Source organism: Myripristis murdjan, chromosome 23 (genome assembly GCF_902150065.1).
Source record: "Myripristis murdjan chromosome 23, fMyrMur1.1, whole genome shotgun sequence".
Lineage (NCBI taxonomy): Eukaryota > Metazoa > Chordata > Actinopteri > Holocentriformes > Holocentridae > Myripristis > Myripristis murdjan.
This window is the reverse complement of record NC_044002.1, coordinates 6,496,037-6,517,430: the sequence shown is the minus strand read 5'-3', so window position 1 is coordinate 6,517,430 and position 21,394 is coordinate 6,496,037. Positions and strand designations below refer to the sequence as shown.

The following is a 21,394-nucleotide window of genomic DNA, read 5'->3' as shown; positions in this document are numbered from 1 at the left end:
TGTATTTGTAGTTTAGTATTGAATTATCGACACGACTGCACTGTATTTTTGGAAAGTAATAATGGTAAGAGTGCTACCTATTATTAGTGTTTTTTTTATACATTCAGTTATTGGGATTATTTCTAGTGACTTCACCTCTTCAACTCTACCACTCCTCCTGTGTGTGGGTTTGACGTTGTTCTGCAGCCAGGCTTTGTTCAAACTCACAGGACTTTAATTAAAATTCTAGTGGAGATCCTGAAGTTTCCAGAGATACTAAACATGTCCTGCTGAATTACAGGGAAATGTGTATAAAATGATGCACAAGGCAGGTAGATATTTTCTGTTGATGTAATGCTGCAGCCATAAAATAATAGCACCTTGGGTTTGAATAGTTCTCTAAACATGGCACGTGATGAGTGTGATGTAGCTTCAATCAAGTGTTGTAACCAGTAGATGGAGAATATGTAGGTAACATACAATATGGAAAAAATGTTGTTTTTTGTTTGTTGTTGTTGTTTTTTTTTAACTTTGAAGCTACTTAAAAGTGTGATTTAAGGGTCAGAGAGCATGGATCCACTGTTGAGTAGCTTACTCATCTAAAGGGTCTTCTTGTAGCTGTAGAACTCAGTGTCTCGGTTATTCCACAGATGGGGAAAAGGCTTGGCCTGTACACACCGTGACAGCGCGCGTTTCCAACTCAAGCAGCAAATGTTTCACCTTTGAGCACCTGCACAGTGTGTCCCTCAGCCTCCCAGACCTCTACTGCAGGATCACCGGCCAGTCCTACTGCCGTGCACTGCTCCACCTGTCCTGCCTGAGCATATACAAACTTCCCGATGAGGACTTTGTGCCCAGGACAGATCCCAGCCACAGGAAATGTTCTTCGGCTCCCTACAGTGGGCAGTGCGATGTTAAGAGCCAGCAGGGCTCCCATGGAGGTCTGCAGAGCACTGCCTCAGACTGGCTGGTGTGCGATGGGTCGTTTGTACCGAGCTTCCCTGAGAAGGAATGGAGCACAGTGACCTACAGAGACACACGTTACTCTCGAGCCTTGTCCCGGGTCATGTGGACTGAAGACAAAGCAGATATTGTGGGAAGATGTAACATCACGGATTATACTTATTATGAACAGTGTGTCTTCTCAGCTGATGTGGACATCCTCCGTGAGGACCGCTCGAGAACGAGCCTCAGAGACAGAAAAAAAGGGGGAAAAGAAAACCGCGATGTGAAGAGACACCCATCACACACACACAGCAGAAATGTTGTTAGGTTCATGTATGTGTAGGCACAGCATAGTTAATCTTTTGCTGTTTTGTACATTTTATATTGTGTTTGGGCTCATAAGCCCCATCCTCCAAGCGAATGGATCAGCAGGGCTGGGCCTAGTTCTTGTTTGGGTTATTTCATTTTAGTCTTGATTCTTCAATAAAAAAAACACAGGAGTACAAAAAATGATCCCTGAACATTTTCTTTATTGTCACAATTTCAATTTCCAAGGTGTCAAAACAAACAAGTAATGCAGAGAGGCTTAAATCCATTAAATACAACAGAAAATGGTACATGTCACATCATCATAAAGAATTGCACTGTTTAGTGCTATCTACACAGGTTTGAAGTTACCCAAAACATCAGAGGTTTTGGAAATGAACTTTTAAGTTAATTTCTCATTGTCTTCATACCCCCATTAATGAATCAATGAACTGAAAAGTACCTTTAAGGAAAATTTTACTTCAGCAGTGGGAAAAAAAATAAAACAGCAGTTTTGGTCAGTTGCTGGCTATGTAACACAGTTTTGCATTTTGTGCTTTTTTTCTTCTCTTTTTTTTTATTTTTTTTTTTTTTACTGTGGCTGGAGAAGGCACATGTGCATCTTCCATTTCATGGAAATGCGCTTTAAGCTTTGCTTAGCATATCTTTGAAAAATAGGACTTACACATGTAATCCACATCAAGCTCCATCCAAGTCATTCCAAATATCAACTAATGACACTTTCATACAATAAACAACTTCTTAATTCTCATAAAATTGGCAGTGTAAAACCAAAGCCATTTTCATTAATATTTGCTGTTATGTATATATATATATATATATATAAAGACAAGAAATATGTTCTGTTTCTGAGATATTTGCAACAGCTTTTAAGGTTTGTAGTGAATTATGGATGAAGATGTTTGCAAATGCCATACTTGTAGTGTAAACATCAGGAATGTATTGTGACCCATAGATTTGAAAAGCATGCTGTTGTGATGCCGTAGTTCTACTGACCAGCAGTTCATTTACAGAAACAGAATAGATAGAACAGCCACTTACGAACGGGTCATGGTCATTTCTTTCAGTACAATTAAAAATGACCATAGAATTTAGTTGCTGTAGTCATGGAAATAAGCAGTGGCACTACAGAGCTGTGCATGAGGCACAGAAAGCAGGAGTGTTGACATTGGCTGTCATCGGTAAATCATCAGACTATGTAACACATAATGCTCCCCGAGTCTCATGTATTAAACCAATGCTCAAATCCACAACATTATCAAATGTTTGGTGGCAGCCGTCTCAAGGACTCAAATAACTGGAGTGGTCATCGCCGTTCTATTCATTCAAGGTCAGTGAGTTCATCGCTGTTATCATCTTGTCTTTGTAGTTTTACTTATTTGCATTCATAGCAGTACATACAGTATAATATAGTGTGTTATCTAGGCACAGTGGTAACAAGGCCTTCAACCTGGCAACCAGATACTATTACCACTGGTCCTCATTAATGCCACAGAACTCCAACCTCTTGCAAGCATAAAAAAGCCACACATTGACCTTATCGATGCTGTATGGGCTCCACCATGTCCATTAGTGTTCATAGATGTCTTTCACATCACATAGCCGCCCACCTCTACCCAATCATAATACATTGGGGAGGTAAAGGGAGCAAAGCAGCATGTTCTGGCCCAGAGCCGGGAAGCGTCTGAAAGCTTCCCAGGCATCAGAGAAGATGTTGTACTTGAGGAAGACTCGGTGCTCCAGGCTGGTGGGCAGGCTGACGTCCCGGCTCATGATGTAGATACCGTCGTTGTGCAGCGTGCAAGTCAGGTTCAGGCCCGACTTGGACGTGTTCTCCTTCAGCTGGATCCACTCCCCCGTGGTGATGTTGTAGGACTGTACTGTCAGCATGTCCTCCGTCTGGCTGGGCCGCCGCCGGCCCGGCTCCAGCTCATGCGTGTACCCCCCCACCAGGTAGATGGTGTCCTCCACCGAGAGCATCTGCTGCTTGCGCACGTGCGCTGAGCAGGCGCGAAACACCGCCCAGGAGTCAGAGGTGGGGCAGTAGCGGAGGACATTAGTGTTCCTGTCTGATAGACGCACAGGAAAGAGGCGTTAAACTCAACAGCGACAACAGAGACGAGAATTATTTGGGGTTTTGCACTAACTTATGCAGTGAGGTAATCAGAGGCCTGCAACATCCAGGGCACCCACCACTGCCAAAGCCCTAACAAAACGAAATATAGGTGATTATTTCATAGACCATGCACCAATCAAAATCAAGACATTAGATTTTGATCAATAATTCTTCAACCAGCGTGCACATTTCCTGAAATTAAACTAAAAAAATAAGAGATGCAAAAGTTCCAGCTCTTGTGATGCCCCCTGCTGATCAGCTGCCAGACATCTCTGTCAACAAGGTTGCTCACTTCCAAAGACTCCTGTGGGTCACTGCAGGAGCTCTCTGGTGGAAGAGAAGTACAAAACTGCTACAGCTAGCAGGCTCTTCCTTTGCTGTACAGAATACATATTGGATCCTATTTGGCCATTGATTTGTTCCTTCCCCACTTCATCATGCGCCTGAACAGCAGCTAACTCTCCCTTCCTTTGATATTCTCACATGTCACACTGTTTCCAGTCAGTGAGCAAAAACTAACCAGACAACTCAAGTTAGCTGTTAACATCCAGCCTGTCAACAAGAGTAAAATGGATAAATGGCAAGATGATTTGGACTTCAGGTCAGAGTATTGTACTTACAGTCCCTTCATTTAAACACCTTTAAAGCTTTAAAGTTTTCAACACTGTCTCTCTATAACAGTACAATTTACTAAGTACTAGATTCAAATGAAAGGAAAATATCCAAATATATCAACATGTATGCAACAGCATGCAACAACATGTATGCAACAGCATTAGAGCACTTTCAGCAGAACCTGTTTACAAGTTTCATCATGACTGGACAAACTTGTGGAGTTAGGGCTAATTTTGTTCTAACCAGTGCCACTCCAATGTCTCTTGGGCCCTCTGCAGGACAACTGGGGAAAGATCATAATTATCTGGTGTCCAATGGGCCTACAGAAAAATGTACGTTTTGTTTTCAGAACTCTATTCTGCACACTTGAAAAGATAACTTGGACGAGGGGCACAAAGATAAATAAATGAACAGTGAACGTCTCCAGAGATGTGGGACGCTACAAATATAACCAAGTGATGTAACCATATGAGCACTACAGACGTCTTTCATCCTCAGCTGCATCCTCTTTCCCAAATTGAGAGTTGGAACTGATCATACATCACAGACCCTCTTCTGTAGGTCCCCTTTGTGTGCAGTGCTGAAAACTGATTCCCCCATTTGGTTCAATGGTTTAAAGAAGCTTAAACTCACTAAGGAAATATTGCTTTAATTGTGTTTTAGAAAAATATGTAAAGACAAAACTGAAGAAGTTAGGAAAAAGCTGCTGTTTTGAGGAAGTAAAAGTAAGTTACTGATTAAAAAAAATATCTACTAAATAGGTCTACATATATTTTGAGTGTTTATAGTTCAATATATGTACCTTATGACGTGGACATTATGTAACAAAATGAAAGAGTAACTGCAATTTCAATGCAACTTATCCATTGATGTAGACCAACCTCTTGCAGTGTATCCACCCATGACGTAGATCATGCCCTGGCATTCGCAGGCAGAGAACTCTGCCAGCGGGTTGGGCATGGAGGAAACGCAGGTCCACCAGTCTTGTTCTGGGCTGTAACACTCCACTGTGCCCAGACACTGGCCTCCCACTGCGTACAGCTTCCCCTGTACCGCCAGCAGCTTGAAGTTAGACCTGGTGGAGGAGACAAAGCACGTGGAATATAATGACAGATAGTACCACTGATTGCATAATTTCCCTCTGGGTTCAAGAAAGTATTTCTGATTCTGATTCTGACCAGGTCCAGCAGCCTCACCTCTTCTGGTTGAGCGGTGCCACCTGGTTCCACTCATTCCTGCAGGGGTTGTAGCAGTGCGCCGCTGAGATCTCCTGGCCTGTCATCCTGTAGCCCCCCACTATGAACAAGTAGTTGTCCAGGACAGCAGAGCCATAGCCTCTGACGTTGATCATATCAGGAGGCAGGTTGTTGGCCAGCGGCTTCCAGCGCTGCTCCACCTCTCCGTACCTCAGCATGGACCAGGGCTCGTCCTGGTCGGGCACATCCAGGGACAGGCAGGTGAAGTCTCCGATGGCCACCAGGGTTGCGCTGCCTTTCATGCGCATGTCCCTGACCTGGTCTTGCACAGCGGCTGGCAGGCTCCTGAACTCCGCCCGTCTCAGCATGGGGTGATAGTAGCAGGTCATGTATTTGAGGCAAGCATTGCGCAGGTCGTGGGTCCCGTAGACCTCCGAGAGGCTGTACAGCTCCACGCAGTTGTCCAGGCGGATCTCCGAGGAGAGGAGCTTGAGGATGGAGGTCACTTGTAAAAAGGATGCCGTCTCGATCAGGTCCTCCAGTGTCTCGTTGACGACCTGCACTTTGGACGTGTTGATGAACTCGAGGACCAGCTCCAGGCCCGGGACACTGAGTCCCTGCAGCTGCACCGAGTCCTCCGTGGACTCCCTCATCCCGGAGCTGTACAGTGCACGGAAGTAGTCGCTTTTCTCGATCAGCTTCTTCTTGTTGACCTCGTACTTTTTGTCATCCATTACGATTGCAATGATTTGGTCAGATGACATGTTTAACGTGCTCGTGTTTTGATTTCGGGCCGTGCGCTCAAGCTCACACGACGGTGCTTTTGTTATTGCTTCCCCTTGTCCGACCTAACCAGCCAGGCACAGTTTACATTTTACCGGCGAGGGAGGTCTGGAGCCGGCCTATATATGGTAATGTTCAGCCCATAGATCTGCACCGAAGTTTCTTCACCCGGGGACGCCAACTGGCTAGAAAACAGCTAACTTACTGTAGCGAGTGCTAGCTAGACTGGCCAAATGAAGCCCTTTCTCTGATTGGCATTCCTCGGCGGCCGACTACAATGTCACTCCAGCGTCTAAAGATGTTGTTTCAGTGGCGGCGACTGACTCTGACACCGGCTGCTGCATTTTCCATTGCATTTTACCAGCCGTTTGTGAGTGTTTTCGCAGCACAGTGCCGAGCTGTCAAGCACGACATAATGGTCATATCTCAGCTGTTTTGAGTGTCATTCCGGCGTCATTTCCGGGGTTTATACTTCTTCTTCGTGGAAGTGTTCATGTTATGTACCGCCTCGGTGCTGCTGCCACAGTCGCTGCTGCTGCTGCCGCCACCTGCCGACAAGTAGACGAACAGCTTCTCACAGAATGAATGAATCAATCTATCTACACTACTCACAAAAAGTTAGGGATATTCGGCTTTCGGGTGAAATTTCAGGATGAATCTAAAATGCATTATAACCTTTACAGGTGAACTTAATGTGACCTTCTGTAAACTTTTGAATGCACATGTCCAACTGTTCAATGTTTCAGTACTTTTTGCACAAGTTGCTGTTCTCTAACAAGGAGTTTAACGGCAAAATTCACATCAGGTGTTTGATACTCCAGCTCATCGAGGTCGTATCATTAGGGAATGGCTGCTGGAGACTGGGGTACCTCAAATGGAGTGGCCTGCACTTTCTCAGACCTGCATCCCATAGAAAACCTATGGGATCAGCTGAGTGGCCGTGTAGAGGCTCGGAGCTCTGTACCCCAGAACCTCAATGTCCTGAGGGCCGCCCTTCAAGAAGAGTGGGATGCCATGCCTCAGCAGACAATAAGTCGACTTGTGAACAGCATGAGACGTCGTTGTCAAGCTGTAATTGATGCTCAAGGGCACATGCCAAGTTATTGACTCTGACATTTTTTGTTGTGGTATACCCACCACTGTTGTTGGCTTTTGTTTCAAGAAATTGTTTGAGATGAGGAAATCACCAGTGTATGCTTCTACTTAAATGCCCTACTTTCATGATGTAATATCACTGTAGCGTGAACATTTTACATTTTACATAAATTTCACCCAAAAGCCAAATATCCCTAACTTTTTGTGAGTAGTGTATATTTGTATATCTTTTTTTAACTGAATTTTTATTAATAAACATTCATAATACAAAGGACATGCAACTTGGATATGTATAAACCATTACACTTGTTTTGACTTATGTTCTGTTTTGAACATTGTTATGAACTAATTCTTCCTTGATTATAATAATTTTCATGACAGGCCTACCTAAACATGAGCAGCATATATACAACACCACACCTCTCATATCACCAATGATTTTAAAATACAATAACTGCAGTGTAAGCCTCACTTGTTTTTTAGTTTATACATGAGAAATAATATATCTATTTCTTAAATATTAGATGATTTAGACATTTCCCATTGCAGACTATCTCACAGTGCAACTTTTGGTCACAGCCAAAGAATAGTTAAGAAGATGTGGTGAAAAATATGTTTATCCAGGGCCAGCAGAGATCTACATAATGAATGTGGATTGTCTTCAGCTCAGAATCTAGTTTCAAGTAGACTGGTATGCATATTGATCAGACCACTGCTCCATCCAGCTGGAAATATTGCCACCTGTGATTTTGTGCTGCTTTAAAGACTTGAAGTCTTTATATCAGCATGTCATGGATCACCATCTTGATTGCAAATCTAATCTGACATTTTATGTGCAGCTCCTATCTGAGAGTGACAGTGAATCAGCAGGTTTGTGGGCAGCTTGAGAAAGTTTGGTTGTTGTTGTTTTTTTGTTTTGTTTTTTTCAGACAGCATTTCTGCATTCTTGCGGAAAATGATACATGGAGGAAGAGCAGAACACAGGACTGTTTCCTTGTTCCCTTGTCAACATAGCTGACACGGGTTGACCTATGTTGTGAGCCCTGTGTGTGTGTGCGTGTGTGTGTGTGTGTGTGTGTGTGTGTGTGTGTGTGTGTGTGTGTGTGTGTTGTGGGCTAAACAGTGCCAGCTCTGGCTGCTTGTAACAGACCTTCTTTGAAACATTCTCACACGCAAGGTAAGGCATGTGATTTCATAATTAGGATAGTTAAAAGGCTTTGCAGTCTCACGCCCTCAGCGCTGTGGGCCAGCACTTGCCCAAGTTTTCCCACATCAAGCACCTCCGAGGAGACCACAGATGCACATCTGATAGGGTTTTTATCCCGGGGTCACCCATCTGAGAGGAGGCATCCATCTCTGGAACAACTGGAGAGATCACCAGAATGCAGTTCCCTTATACTATCTTCTAATTAAATAGCAGTGGAATTTAACTATCTTTCATTTTGCTGTCCACCCGTTCAGTTTGGAAATCTCTGCTGTGAATTATTGCGTATGAGCTCAGCCCTCCATCCCACTGTGCACTGCTGTTATTCTTGCTGTGTTGCAACTGGCAAAACTACAGCGGACCAGTGGTTTCCTGGCAAAGCGAGTCAAAATATGATCCAGTGGGTTTTGATCATTACATGGAGCGCAAAGGTCAGGCAGAGATCTCCAAGAAATCAGCTTGTAAGAGGAGCACACACACACACACACACACACACGCCTGGTCAGCATTTGGGACCTAATAGTTTGGTGACATAATAACGTGATGTAAGATGCAATGGCATTTTCCCTGCTTTAACTTTGAATAAGTGACTCTCTTGTGCATTATCTGTACATTTGCGTCGATGTTTCATTAGATGCTAAATTTTGGAGGGGGGTGGGCGGTTGGGTGCTGCTTGTCTTCATCCCAGAGGCTCTATCTTGCGCCACACGGAGTTGTTAGTTTTGGTGCCACATTCAGTTTCATATTCCGCTGTCAGCAGCACGGAGCTATAATAAGTCTAATAGCCAGGGGGCATGTTGTCCATCTCGAGCTGTCAATCAAGATAACGCGTTATCAGACTGGTGACGTCACTGTCTGAGGCTTTCGATGGGGCTCAGTGAAGGTTGCATGAATAAACCAGAGCACGACCGGAAGTACAGTGATATTGCCTTCAAAATAAAAGGCAGTGAATATCGATAGATAGACAGATAGATAAATAGATAGATTAACTTTATTGCGATTACAACCGAGCTCTTGGAAGTGTTTTATGTGCTATCAGGATTGGAGGCAACATTCAGTAAAACTTTCACCAAACATGCAAGTCATGAAGATGCTTTACATAATATCAGCATGCAGGTATATTCGGCTTTTTATTTAAGATCATACATCTTCAATAAAATGCCAATGAGTGCTGATATGGTGGAGGTTCCTCCCTGACCAAAGCTGGTGAGGGACTTTTTTTTACAGGTCTGACCAGAGACATGATTCCAGTGGGATGAAAGTAATTTTCTCAACAGCTCCAAGTATGTTAGTGTGTTTAAAAAAAATATCTAGGGTTTAACTACAGAGGATCAGCTTTAAACAGTTTCAGTTAAAAACTATCATTATGGTATCAATCTGATGTTAACACTTGAATGTACATAATAATAGGCCTACTAATTTTTTAAAAAATCATCTCAAAGTTCTTACTGAAATCATCTGGCGCAATATGGAGTGATACCCTAAAATATAGACACTAAAGACATGTTATTAAAAAAAAAAAAAAAAAAAAATGTTCAGGCTACTACATTTTCAGAACTATGGCCGGAAATGCGATAATTGATTTCTGTGTGACTTGACGCGGCTGTGGGTGGAGAGAGAGAGAGAGAGAGAGAGAGAGAGAGAGAGAGAGAGAGAGAGAGAGAGAGAGAGCGGCATCAATGACAGGGAGACCATAACCAAATATTCACCGCGCAGCCTTGTTCATGCTTTTGACCTCTGCAGGCTCCAGCCGAGCGCGTCTGATCCGAGCTGAGGATGCGGGAGCAGGTCCTGGGCCCCTGGTTTCCCCGCTGCGTCTTCCTCATCCTCACCGTGCACCGAGCGGCGTCCGCGGACAGAGACCTGCGGCCGTGCGATGAGGTGAGCGCGCTGTTCTAATGCCATACTGGTGAGAACTGCCTGTGTCAAAATCCCGCTGACACTTCATTTAAACACACTACCTTACTAATAGTGATTATCAATATACCGCTCAATTGCATCACTCCCCTAATAATATTGTTTATTATCGCCCGTATGCAAATATTGCGTTGTGCCGCCTGCTGTTTGATTGCAGCGATCAAGTCAGGAGATGCCCGTGCTTGCAGAAATAAACCAGCAGATATAACGGGCTCTATAATGCATACAAGCGCAAATGATTGGTGTTTTTAACGCTGAGTGTTGCATGGCCGCGGCTGTGTGTGGATCTGCGGGCTGCACGGTCATGCTCTTGATCGGCTTAAATGCGAGGCGGTGTTGGCTAAACATCGCGCAGGAGAGGCTCCATGACGAGATGAGGCTCCGCGCGCACTGGCCTCCATCCCCTCCTCTGCGCAGCCTCCTGCCGGCCGGCCGGGCTTGGATTACCGCTGTCCTGTCCCGGCACGGTGAGCCTCTCTAGTCTCCCCGGTGAGGGGGGAAAAAAAAAACATACACAGCTCAATGTGGATGCAGCCGTGGGATGCCGGGAAATCCCAGTCCTTGAATCACCCTGGAAGCAGTTTACATCATTTATTATTTTAAAGTACTTATTATTTTAGAGGTTCAGGGGTTCTTGAAAGGCCCCTGAGGTGTAGTTTAATTTACAAGAAATTATCCTAATCATAGGGTGTATAATTAGCATTAAACTATTCTAATTTCAGGTTTCATTTTTACCATTGTTATCTCTCTATGTATAGTGTAAACAGTCAATAAATCAATAGCAAAAGCTTCCCATCTCGGTGTATGGGACAAAATGTGGGTCTGTTTTAGTGTCTGGCATTTGCCTGTTGCAAGAAATCAAACCTGCAAACTCCAGGTGAGGGGATGTTCTGTTTTCCAAGTGTAAAAGCAGGATTTGCATGCATTTCCATGTCAGCCTGGAATGTAAGTGGAAATTTGCATGGTGATTTCTGCTGAATTACTGACATCAGATCATTTATGTTTGTTTGCCAAGCTCGGATAAGACAAGTCACGCCACTTTTTTTTTCTGTGCATGAAATGGATCCGCTTCCTGAAAATTTAGAGCCCAGGTAAAAACTGATTAATCCAGCAGAGCAGGTGCATCGGTGTACTATGCACCTGCCAGGCCCTGTGTGTCTAATGTATTCATTCACCAGTGTGTGCCAGGCAAACATTAGCCTTTCAGGTACAGGTGAGGTTATGGTTTCTCAGCAGTTTCAGAAGTGTCAGTCTGCAAAACCTCCCTCACATTAGTTCGTTGATAACTAACCTGTGATGGACTAATGTTGTTACAGAGGCTTTTCCACTCTGGGGGAAATGTGTATATTTACCTCCATTTTCTTGCACATGGTCTAACTTTACAGGCCAAACTGTTCCCTATTAGCAGATTCAATCCAAAAACGTTGATGTTTGATCGTCTAAAGATCTCAGCATTTGAACTCGGGTGTCAACACAAAGTCTAAAAAAAAAAAAAAAAAACCTGCAGCCAAACTCTTCTTAGAATCTCCTGACTCATAGGATGGGTTGGCGTGCTACTGAATTTTATCCCCTGTCCCCCTTATCCATCTTATCAGTCTCCATAGCAACCAGCGTGAGTCGCCCAGGAGACGAGGGAAACACATTAACCTTCGTCTTTTTATCAATCTCACCTTTTCTCCTCTGTCAACATATTAGCACAGGCATCAGCCCTCTCTTTGTCCATTTGCGCAGAGAGAGAGCCACGGTGCAGGTCGCCATGCCACATGCTAATGAAGTGCTTTCCAATGCTCTTTGTGTATGTGTGTGTCTTGGGGGGGGGCATGAAAGGCCATTTTTGTTAGTGTACTGTAGCTGGGGAGAGGTGATTAGCTATACAAAAAAAAAAAAAAACCTCAGGCTTATCTTCACTGCAGACACACACGCACACACACACACTGTATCTGCAAACCAGCTCCTCTCTCTCTCTCTCTCTCTCTCTCTCTCTCTCTTTCTGTCTTTTTCTCTTTCCCTCTCTCTGGCTCTGACTAATTCCCTGTACACACATTGCAGGCCATTTCTGCATTGTTCCAGTTTAATTGGCTGCTACTTAGGCGTCATTGCTCTGCTTTAGCACAGTGTCAGTGTTCTCTGCTGATTGCCTGCCCAGTAATGGCCTCAACAGCCGGTTCGGGGGAGGAGATGGAGAGCTGCCACGGCGTTGCTTTGGACTGGAGTTGCATTAAATGTACATATATAGAATACTGACACGTCATGTCGGCTTTAGTCTGCATTGACACCGGATTTGATTTGATGTGGTCGGCACTCAGAGTTACATTGTAATTATGAATAAACACAGGCAAGAGACACCCAGGACCACGCAATTACTGCAAGAAAGCAAAGCGCACAACATAGATTTTGCATATCAATATTAAATGTGACTGTTGTGAGGTTGCTGAAGGCCATGTCCAGCCACCACGAGTGCATCATTAAATAGTAAGACAACAAGTAAAAAAGGAGCTGCGACTGAAAACAAATTTAATAACGTGCTTCAAAGGAAGGATAGTGAAATGTTTAAGGATGAGATGCAAATGTGCTGAAAAGAAAAATCGATGGGAACAACTTAAAGAAAGCAAAACAAGATAGAAGTCCCTTACAATTACATGAAAGTAAGTCTATAAAAATCCAATTTAAGATGTGATGTATAAGAAGAAGTATTTTCCATGCCAGCAGCCGATGAACAGACTGGAACACGGTGATGGTTGACAGGGGGGGGGCGACATGCCGGGGGTGGAGGGGCGAGGAGTCGGGTCAGAGATGGCCGGACGGCTGTCGTGCTTTTAATGCACCATTAGTTTCCCCTGAGGTTGTTTTATGGTGCAGCCGGTTGCCGTGGCGATCATCTTTACCCCTGCAAGCCCACCCCCACCCTCCCAAACGCGTTCCCATTTCCATGATTGACTTTTGTTTTCACGTGGAATCCCACAGCTTCGTGCTTGTCACTCGGTTTCCAATACCGTCGGCAAAGTGGATTCATTTGTGGAAGAACCAGTTTTTCAGGTAGACTAGAGGTGCCCCTGTCTATTCAGGAGGAGTGCATGTGTGTGTGTGTGTGAGAGAGAGTGAGAGTGAGAGTGATGGGGAGAGGCGAACAACAGGAAGGATGCAAAAGATAAAAAAAATGATTTCTACTTGTTCATATTCTTATTCAGTTGGGACCCCGTGGATTTGATCATCTTTTATGCATCTGTGCAGAGGATTTTTTTGTACGGAAGACTGATCTTTGTGTGTGTGTGTGTTCGTGTGTGTGCGTGTGTGTGTGCATGTTCTGCAGACAGACTACTACTATAAATACACAGAGTGTGACAGCACAGGGTCACGATGGAGAGTGGCCATCCCCCAGAGTCAGGGCTCCTGCTCAGACCTTCCACCTCCGACCAGAGGAACAGACTGCTGTAAGTATCGAGGGTGTGTGTGTGTGTGTGTGTGTGTGTGTGTGTGTGTGTGGTTACAAGTAGATACGACTCTCTGTCCTCCCTTCCCTGCAGCGTTCTCCTGTGCGGCGGGGGAGTTTTTAGAGATGTCCACCCAGCAGTGCACGCCATGCGCCGCTGGCTCCTATTCGCTGGGGAGCGGCGTCCGTTTCGACCAATGGGACGCCATTCCTGCGGGCTTCACCAGCCTGGCCAGCTACATGGACCCCGGGCCGTCGGGAGAGGACAGCCAGGCCTGTAACAGGTGAACTGTCATGATACAGATACAAACAAGCAAACAAAAAGAAATCAGTGGAAATACATGTGCATTTGTTTTCATTTCCACCCGATGGAGAACAGAAAGAGGCAGTGTTCTTTTGGAGCGCACGCCACTGTTTTGCTAAAATTCTCCACTGTGTGTTTTGTCCGGGCGCCGCAGCTCATCGTGGACGCCGCAGGGTGTGTATCTGGAGTCGAGCCGAGATGAGTGCACGGTGTCTCTGGTCTATGCTGTTCGTCTGGAAAAACAGGGCTCCGTCTCCTTCACCTACCAGTACCCCGACAACAACATCTTCTTTGAGTTTTATGTAAGAGCAGAATCTTTCAATTTGAGCGTCCCACGGGCTCCATGGTCTAATTGCTGTTTCCGAGGCTTTTCCACCCAGATAAGAATGCCGTTTTGAGGAAAGAGCTTAATCCTTTTTACTACTGGGGCATGAAAATATTAATTTAAAGATATCAGCGCAAATGATCAGTTTCAGTCCGACAACACTGCCTTCAAAAGCTCATAACAGTCAAACACAAGCTCAGCGGCCAATTAGGTACTGGAGGCTTAAAGTGGATCAGTGAAGATCAGCAGCTGCTGCTTGGAAAAGAAAGGCGTTTCTCTTGGCTAATAGCCACTGTGTTAACATATGTTCAGGTCCAGAATGAGCAGTGCCAGGAAATGGCCCAGACCGACGACCAGAAGTGGATCAAAGTCACCAGCAACGGAGAATGGGACACACACACGGTGAGGGAGAGGCTCTGTGTGTTTGTAGCCTACACGGCACTCGGTTAGCCCTTTTCCACCAAGAAGGAACCGGTTCCATTCTGGCTCACTTCATATAGATTGCTTCCCAAATGGAAATAGTACTTCTCAAGTGCAAACTGAGTGGGTGTGTATTATTCTACAGGTAAAGATGAAGACAATTACCAAGAAACTTTATGGTCTGGTTCTAAATGTTGGTTAAAATGTACAGAGATGCCCTCACACTTGCATACATCTCTGCAAATAAATCTTACGTATGCTTTTCTAGCAGATGTGCTTTTCCCGTCACATTTTCAACTGAACCAACTTGAGAACCACGAGGTTTTTTGGTGGAAAAGGCTTATGAGTGGCTCACTGTGTGCGTGTTCATCTGCGTCTCAGGTCAGTCTGAAGTCCGGCACTAACATCTTGTACTGGAGAACCACCGGCATCCTGGTGGGAGGGAAGATGGTTAAGCCTGTGCTGCTCAAGAACATCCAAATAGAGGGTAAACCAATGAAAAACACACGCATACACACTCAGACACATAGAGAGATATTCACTTTTCTGTTGCTAAAGTGCGTCTTGAACCCTTTTACCAGGGAGAAATACTGTAATTGTCTTTATTACCAGCGACTTTTCCGTTTTTAATCCACTCTCCGGCGTTCCGTTTCTCCGATTCTGTTTCAGGCGGTTTAAATGTCTGTAGTAAATTAGTTTTTTCTGCAAACGGGGAGCTCATCTCATAATGGCAATGCAGTTTGAAATGACATCTCCCTAATGCAATGATGTGTTGTGTTCTTCGGCGGCTTGCAGATTGTTGCAAGCTACGAGCTCAAACAGCCCAAAAGAGGCTGTAGCAGAGAATTTCCAACCAAGTAGAAATGCATCAGCCACTAACACCACATGTTGAAGAAGTACAGAAAGATAAATAAAATCCCCTCTGAAACTGAAAGCTGATAATGATGTGATAGATAATTAAATTTCACTCTGGTATGACAAGATCTTGGTGAAAAGGTTGCAAGCTAAAGACAACTGTGATATACATTTCCTGCAAAGGAAAATGATTGTTGGTGATAATACAAGTAATATTACTCACCACCCAGCATGCACATGCACTGTAAGAAGAAGTGCTGATGAGGGCTGAACAATTAATAAAAATATAGCAATATTTCTAGCAGTATGGCCAAGTGCAATATCCAAATTGCAAAGAGTAATTTGAGGGAAATCACAGAAATCTTTCTTCTGTTGTCTTTTATTGTTTTATTTGCATCTTTTATTGTTTTATTTTGCATCTTTTGTTTTATTTCAAAGTTCTCGTTTTTAGCCTTTTCTTTTTAATTCCACCCTGTTCTGTTTTTAATGTTTTATTTTAATGTTTTCAAATGTTCTTCTTTTTATTGTGAAGCACTTTGAGCTGCAATTCTTGTATGAAAGGTGCTATACAAATAGTTTTATTATTATTATTATTATTATTATTATTATTATTATTATTATTATTATCATTATTATTATTATTCTTGCATTAAACACACAGCAAGTAAAAATTGTACATTACAAAACCTCTCTCAGTGGAGCTAAACCAGTCAAATATGGCTTCACATGACTTTTTTTGTGTACATGTGCGTGTGTGTAATTTTGTATGTGGATGTGTGTCCAGGCGTGGCCTACACGTCCGAGTGTTTCCCATGCCGGCCCGGCTGGTTCAGCCCGGCCCCCAGCTCGTCGTCCTGCCAGCCCTGTCCCAGTAACACCTCCTCCAAGAAGGGAGCATCGTCCTGCAGCCCCTGCCCCGACAACCAGTACTCCCGTACGTAGAGACGGCAGAGGAAGCCTTTGTTAGTGTGACAGGATCATTTTGACAGCGTGGAACCTGCTCTATTCAAATCAATCCACTTTCACTTATTCACTGGAAAGTGCAAAGAATGAGACATACACTTAGCATTGTGAGGCATATCATTATTATTAATTATTAACTTACACCCACTACTTTAATATTCTCTACCAGAGTACACACTGTAAATTCCATATAATTTTGTTGATAGCAGGTTAATAAGAAATGGGTTTACCCTCCACTATGATCTGGGATGTGTATTTTTGTATATGTCATCATGTTTGTCCTGCGTCATCCTTTCAGATGAAGGATGGGCCGAATGCAAGGAGAGACCGCCGTGTTCACAGAAGGATTATTTCCAGATCCACACAGCCTGCGACAGCGAAGGGAAGGTCAGCTCCCACATTTCACACTTGCACATATACATGCACGCATACGCTTTTTTAACTTACGTATGCAGATAGGCGCATATCACATATCAACACTAACCCAACACACACATTTTATTCAGTCACACACAGTGGATATCAAAAGCCTGCATTCTGAGGTCTGTTCAAATAGAAATATTCAGAAAGGTGCTCTGAATACTTCCTGAGTGATTTATAATCCCTTTTCTTTACTTGATTTTTTGCACTTCCTGTAAGCCAATCAAAACAAAAGAGTCTTTTTATTTTCATTCCAGGCCTCAAAGCAATCCGACCCAGAAAATCTGAAAGTGAATAGACTTTGGAGTTCATTTTCCCTAAAGTTTATGCTTAACAAGGGGGGAAGCGTTTAATAATTCATGGCATTTCCGTTCACCCCATGTATGTTCTCCCTGCAGATGATGCAACTAATTAATTATAATTACTCATATTGCTATACATGTGTAGTTTTTTTTTTTTTTTTGCATGCCTGTTTTTTTTTTGTTTTCTCCATAATCACTGCATCCAAAACCGGAGAATTTACAAGTAATAAGTGAAGGACCTAATTAGATCCATAAGCCTGAAAACACTCTTTATAGAAACTAGCACATCATTATGTTGTTTCTTGATGGTTTGCTTGGTTTATGTGCTCTATTTTGAATATTAAGCAGAATTTATAAGTGTATTTCATTATGAGAAGAATGTTATATGTCCTCTTGTCCATTTTGCATTGAACAGGAAAGATCATATGCAGCTCTTTAAGTCAAGTGGGTTTTTATACCAGCTGTTTTACATTCAGTGTAATAAAAGCCTCTCTTCCCACCCCTGGTAACCTGTGGATTGGTGGCCGCTCCAGACCCAGGTTTTGTACCGGTGGGTGGAACCAAAGATCTGCGTGGAGAACGTCACCGGGGCCGTGGAGCTGCCCCCCACGGGTCAGAGGGAGCCCTGCCCCCCCTGCAACCCCGGCTACTACAACACCAACGACTCCACCTGCTTCCCCTGCCCGCCCGGGACCCACTCCGACGGCACCTCCGGTAAACCTGCACACACACAACACCCAGTTATTATCACGGTGCACACAGCATGCTGAAAACACACTTTTACCAATATTTAATATAAGTACATATAAATTAATTCCATGGCATCTACCCATATAAGAAACATATTTAAATGTAACATATTCCTGTATATGCATATATGCAGGATGTGTACAGGTTTCATGTGATTATAGATGTGACCTGGGAAGTATGGCCACGCACTGCTAATGTAATGTTATCTAAATACAGTGTTTGTGTGGTGGTGTGTGTCTGTATATGTGTATGTGTGTGTGTGTGTGTGACAGCGTGCTCAGAGTGCCCAGCAGGGACCGAGCCGGTGCTGGGTTATGAGTACAAATGGTGGAACGTCCTGCCGTCCAACATGAAGACCTCCTGTTTCAACGTGGGCAATTCCAAATGTGATGACATGAATGGTGAGGAGAATTCCAAGCGGCCGCCCGGTCGGATCTCTGCTGCACATCGGGGACACAAAATGAACGCTCGGCTCCCACGGGAAAAAAAAAAAAAAAACATTTCTATTCTGAATGAAATTAATGATTTGTGTCATCTGTTGTCTGACACTTTTGTGTTACATGATGAATGAGTGGGAGTCGGAGCGGCGCTGAAAGCTGGGACAGTGGGAGGTGGATGGCAGATGCCAGAATTTATGGAATTTGATCCTTCTGGAGGTGCTCTCGGCCTGATCTAACAAAACATAGCTTGTGCTTATTTAAAAACCCCGGTGACATAAAGTAATTCTCTCTCCCACTGTTTTTTTTTTTTCTTTTTTCTGCTGTCATCCAAGCCTGCTTTCAACACAGGCTCTCACCCAATTTTATCTAATCCTGCATTTTGATGACCGCAGTAAAATAGTCTCATCTATGCATAGACTTGTAATCCAAAAGGCAACATGTGTGATTCGTGTGTGTGTGTGTTGTTCTTCAGGATGGGAGGTGGCAGGGGACCATATCCGCAGCGGAGCGGGCGGTTCGGATAACGACTATCTCATCCTCAACTTGCACGTTCCCGGCTTCAAGTGAGTGTGTGCTTTCACGGAGTCTCTATTTGTGCGAGCTTTTGATTTATAACCGTGCAGGAAGACAGACTCTGATTTGTAATCCGTTGCAGCGCACAGCTCATGATTGTTGAGCCGTCTCAGCGGAGGAAAATGAGAATCTGTGTTTGTGTTGATGAAAAAGCCAATCTGTGTTTCAAAGGGTGAAAAAAAAAATTAATTAATTAAATCCACGTAAGAATGTTTGTATTTGACACTGACTGCGCGAGCGGGACGGTGCTGGAAGTGTGTTGAGTAAATCTTGTGTGTGTTTGCTGTGCGGCAGGGTGCCAACCTCACTTTCAGGGATGACCGGCAGCGAGTTTGGTCGGATCACCTTTGTCTTCGAGACCATCTGCTCTGCCGACTGTGAGCTCTACTTCATGATGGTGTGTGCGTGTGTTTGTGTGTGCGCATGTGAGCATTTGTGGGTAAATATTTGTAGCCAGAAGGTAATAATTAGGCTATGACTAACTCCACAAGAGAGCCAGAGCAGCCACACCACTCTGATGGAAGTCCAGTTTAAATAGTGTTCAGTTCAAGATCTTGTCACATTTCTCAGAGTGTGCTTTTGTTCCCAGATGAACCTCACTGTAAGCCGTAGAATCACTTTTTTATTTTTTTGTGATTCTCTGGCCTCTCAACTAGACCGCAATCTCTTGTTAAAGTCAAAACCTGTGCTGAAGTAATCCAAGCCGTCTATCCCCCCGCTGACCTGTTGACTGTGTCGCCCCCTGCAGGATGTGAACCGGAAAAGCACCACAGTGGTGGAGTCGTGGGAGGGCACCAAGGAGAGACAGTCTTACACACACATCATGACCAGGAACGCCTCGGTGTCGTACACATGGGCCTTCCAGAGGACTAACCAAGCTCTGGACGTGAGTTCACACACACACACACTTTTTTTTTTTTTTATATATATAATGTGCATTAGATATCAAAGTATAAGATATGATTAAAGTGTCCTATAGGGAAACTGGGATATTGCAGATGAAATACAGCAAAAAATTAAATTGTAGGTAAGAATATAGTAAATAGGTGGTGTATAAGTATGACTCATCTGCAGTTTCAACACAAGTATGAAATAAGTGAAAGTATTGAATATACAGTACTGGATATGTGTCCTTGTTTCTGTGTGTGTAGGTGCGGCGTTACGTCAGCGACATGGTGAAGCTGTACTCCATCAGCGTGACCAACGTCCTGGATGGGGTGGCGTCAGCATGCCGGGCCTGCGCCCTGGTATCCCAGAGTTCCCGGCAGGCCGGTTCCTCATGCGTCCCCTGCCCCGCCGGCTTTTACATCGACAGAGACACCAACCAGTGCCAGGAGTGCCCACCCAACACACATCTGGCAGGGCGCCACACCTACGGACAGGACGCATGTGTGCCCTGTGGGCCGGGCAGCAGGAGCAACAAGGTGGGAGACCCTCCCCTTCTAGCTCTTACATGTGCTTATCTCATAATGACTGTCCAAATAATATCCAACTAGTTTTTGACACTGATACCAATCCTGTCACTTTGGTATTGATGTTGCCAATAGTTGATATTTTGTTCTTGTATTCAATATTTTTAGATTTCCTTGCCTTGTACTTGTAAAAAAAAATTTAAAGGACTTAATGTAACATTATATTCAGATGATCATGGGACGCTATATTTAGATGATCATGGGACGCTACATGTTTTTCATGCTTATCAGCTCTTTAAGGCAGCATGACCAGCATTGACCAAAACCTTTTCCAGGGAAGGGAAACTTTAGGATATATTACCTTTAAATGAAGAATGAAATGAAAATTGAACAATTAAATGAATAAATAAAGTGAGAGAAGGAAGTCAAATTTGATTGCAAGAGTCATGATTCAGCCGATGACTTTCCCAACTCCTCATTTTCCCTGTCATCTGTTTGTGAATGTTATCTTGCTTCTTTTCTCTCCTCTTCTTGTACCCTTCATATATCAAAATTTATAACAAAATCATGAATTTCACAGTTGTTTTCTCCTTTGCTGTCTGTAACAAGTGTGTGTTTATCATGCATTTCACACCGGCCTCCATCACTGAGGAACAAGAGCCTTGTAAAATCCTCAGAGTGGTATGTGCTGTGTTTTGGGGTGATAGGTTGATTAACTGAGGTCCTCTGCTCTCCTGCAGGAGCACTCTCGGTGCTACAGCGACTGCTCCTTCTCCCACACGGCGAACAACCGGACGCTGACCTTTGACCTGAGCGCTCTGAGCAGCGTGGCCTCGCTGACCATCGGGCCGAGTTTCACCTCCAAGGGCACCAAGTACCTTCACCTCTTCAACATCAGCCTGTGTGGCCATGCTGTAGGTCACACACTCACACCTTTTACCACACATCACCTCATATTGGCTGCAGTTGTTTTTGTCCTTTTGGGCTTTTGAAACCTCTAAGAAACCTCAAAAATGCATTGTC

The 21,394-nt window shown here is 44.0% G+C and overlaps 2 protein-coding genes across 4 annotated transcripts in view; one reads left to right on the top strand and one right to left on the bottom strand.

Annotated features, from left to right (window-relative positions):
* Positions 1 to 1,755: 1,755 nt before the first annotated feature.
* klhl42 (kelch-like family, member 42) lies at positions 1,756 to 19,727 on the bottom strand. The gene is made up of 4 exons (XM_030045577.1): positions 19,717 to 19,727; positions 5,179 to 6,386; positions 4,864 to 5,057; positions 1,756 to 3,320 (listed from the first exon to the last, which is right to left on the bottom strand). The coding sequence occupies exons 2-4, from the start codon at positions 5,940 to 5,942 to the stop codon at positions 2,872 to 2,874; spliced, it is 1,407 nt and encodes a 468-aa protein (XP_029901437.1). The 5' UTR covers positions 5,943 to 6,386; positions 19,717 to 19,727; the 3' UTR covers positions 1,756 to 2,871.
* The window catches only part of LOC115354982 (UPF0577 protein KIAA1324-like), a 30,584-nt gene continuing 19,104 nt past the window's right edge, over positions 9,915 to 21,394 (top strand). For 2 of the 3 annotated variants that reach the window (XM_030045575.1, XM_030045574.1), the window contains exons 1-15: positions 9,915 to 10,141; positions 13,488 to 13,608; positions 13,702 to 13,891; positions 14,066 to 14,213; positions 14,549 to 14,638; positions 15,038 to 15,143; positions 16,296 to 16,445; positions 16,773 to 16,861; positions 17,730 to 17,910; positions 18,219 to 18,347; positions 18,859 to 18,949; positions 19,254 to 19,356; positions 19,708 to 19,845; positions 20,111 to 20,383; positions 21,112 to 21,285. In XM_030045575.1, the coding sequence (XP_029901435.1) occupies positions 10,037 to 10,141; positions 13,488 to 13,608; positions 13,702 to 13,891; positions 14,066 to 14,213; positions 14,549 to 14,638; positions 15,038 to 15,143; positions 16,296 to 16,445; positions 16,773 to 16,861; positions 17,730 to 17,910; positions 18,219 to 18,347; positions 18,859 to 18,949; positions 19,254 to 19,356; positions 19,708 to 19,845; positions 20,111 to 20,383; positions 21,112 to 21,285 (2,088 nt within the window). In that variant the 5' untranslated portion in view covers positions 9,915 to 10,036. The remainder of the gene's footprint in view (positions 10,142 to 13,487; positions 13,609 to 13,701; positions 13,892 to 14,065; positions 14,214 to 14,548; positions 14,639 to 15,037; positions 15,144 to 16,295; positions 16,446 to 16,772; positions 16,862 to 17,729; positions 17,911 to 18,218; positions 18,348 to 18,858; positions 18,950 to 19,253; positions 19,357 to 19,707; positions 19,846 to 20,110; positions 20,384 to 21,111; positions 21,286 to 21,394) is intronic. The other variant, XM_030045576.1, reaches the window with a different exon arrangement.

Coding starts and splice junctions, on each gene's coding strand:
- klhl42 (XM_030045577.1), bottom strand. CDS start 5,942: ATGTCATCTGACCAAATCATTGCAATCGTAATGGATGACAAAAAGTAC. Junction 5,058..5,178: donor GCACCGCTCAACCAGAAGAG/GTGAGGCTGCTG, acceptor CTCCTCCACCAG/GTCTAACTTCAAGCTGCTGG. Junction 3,321..4,863: donor GGGTGGATACACTGCAAGAG/GTTGGTCTACAT, acceptor TGCGTCTATCAG/ACAGGAACACTAATGTCCTC.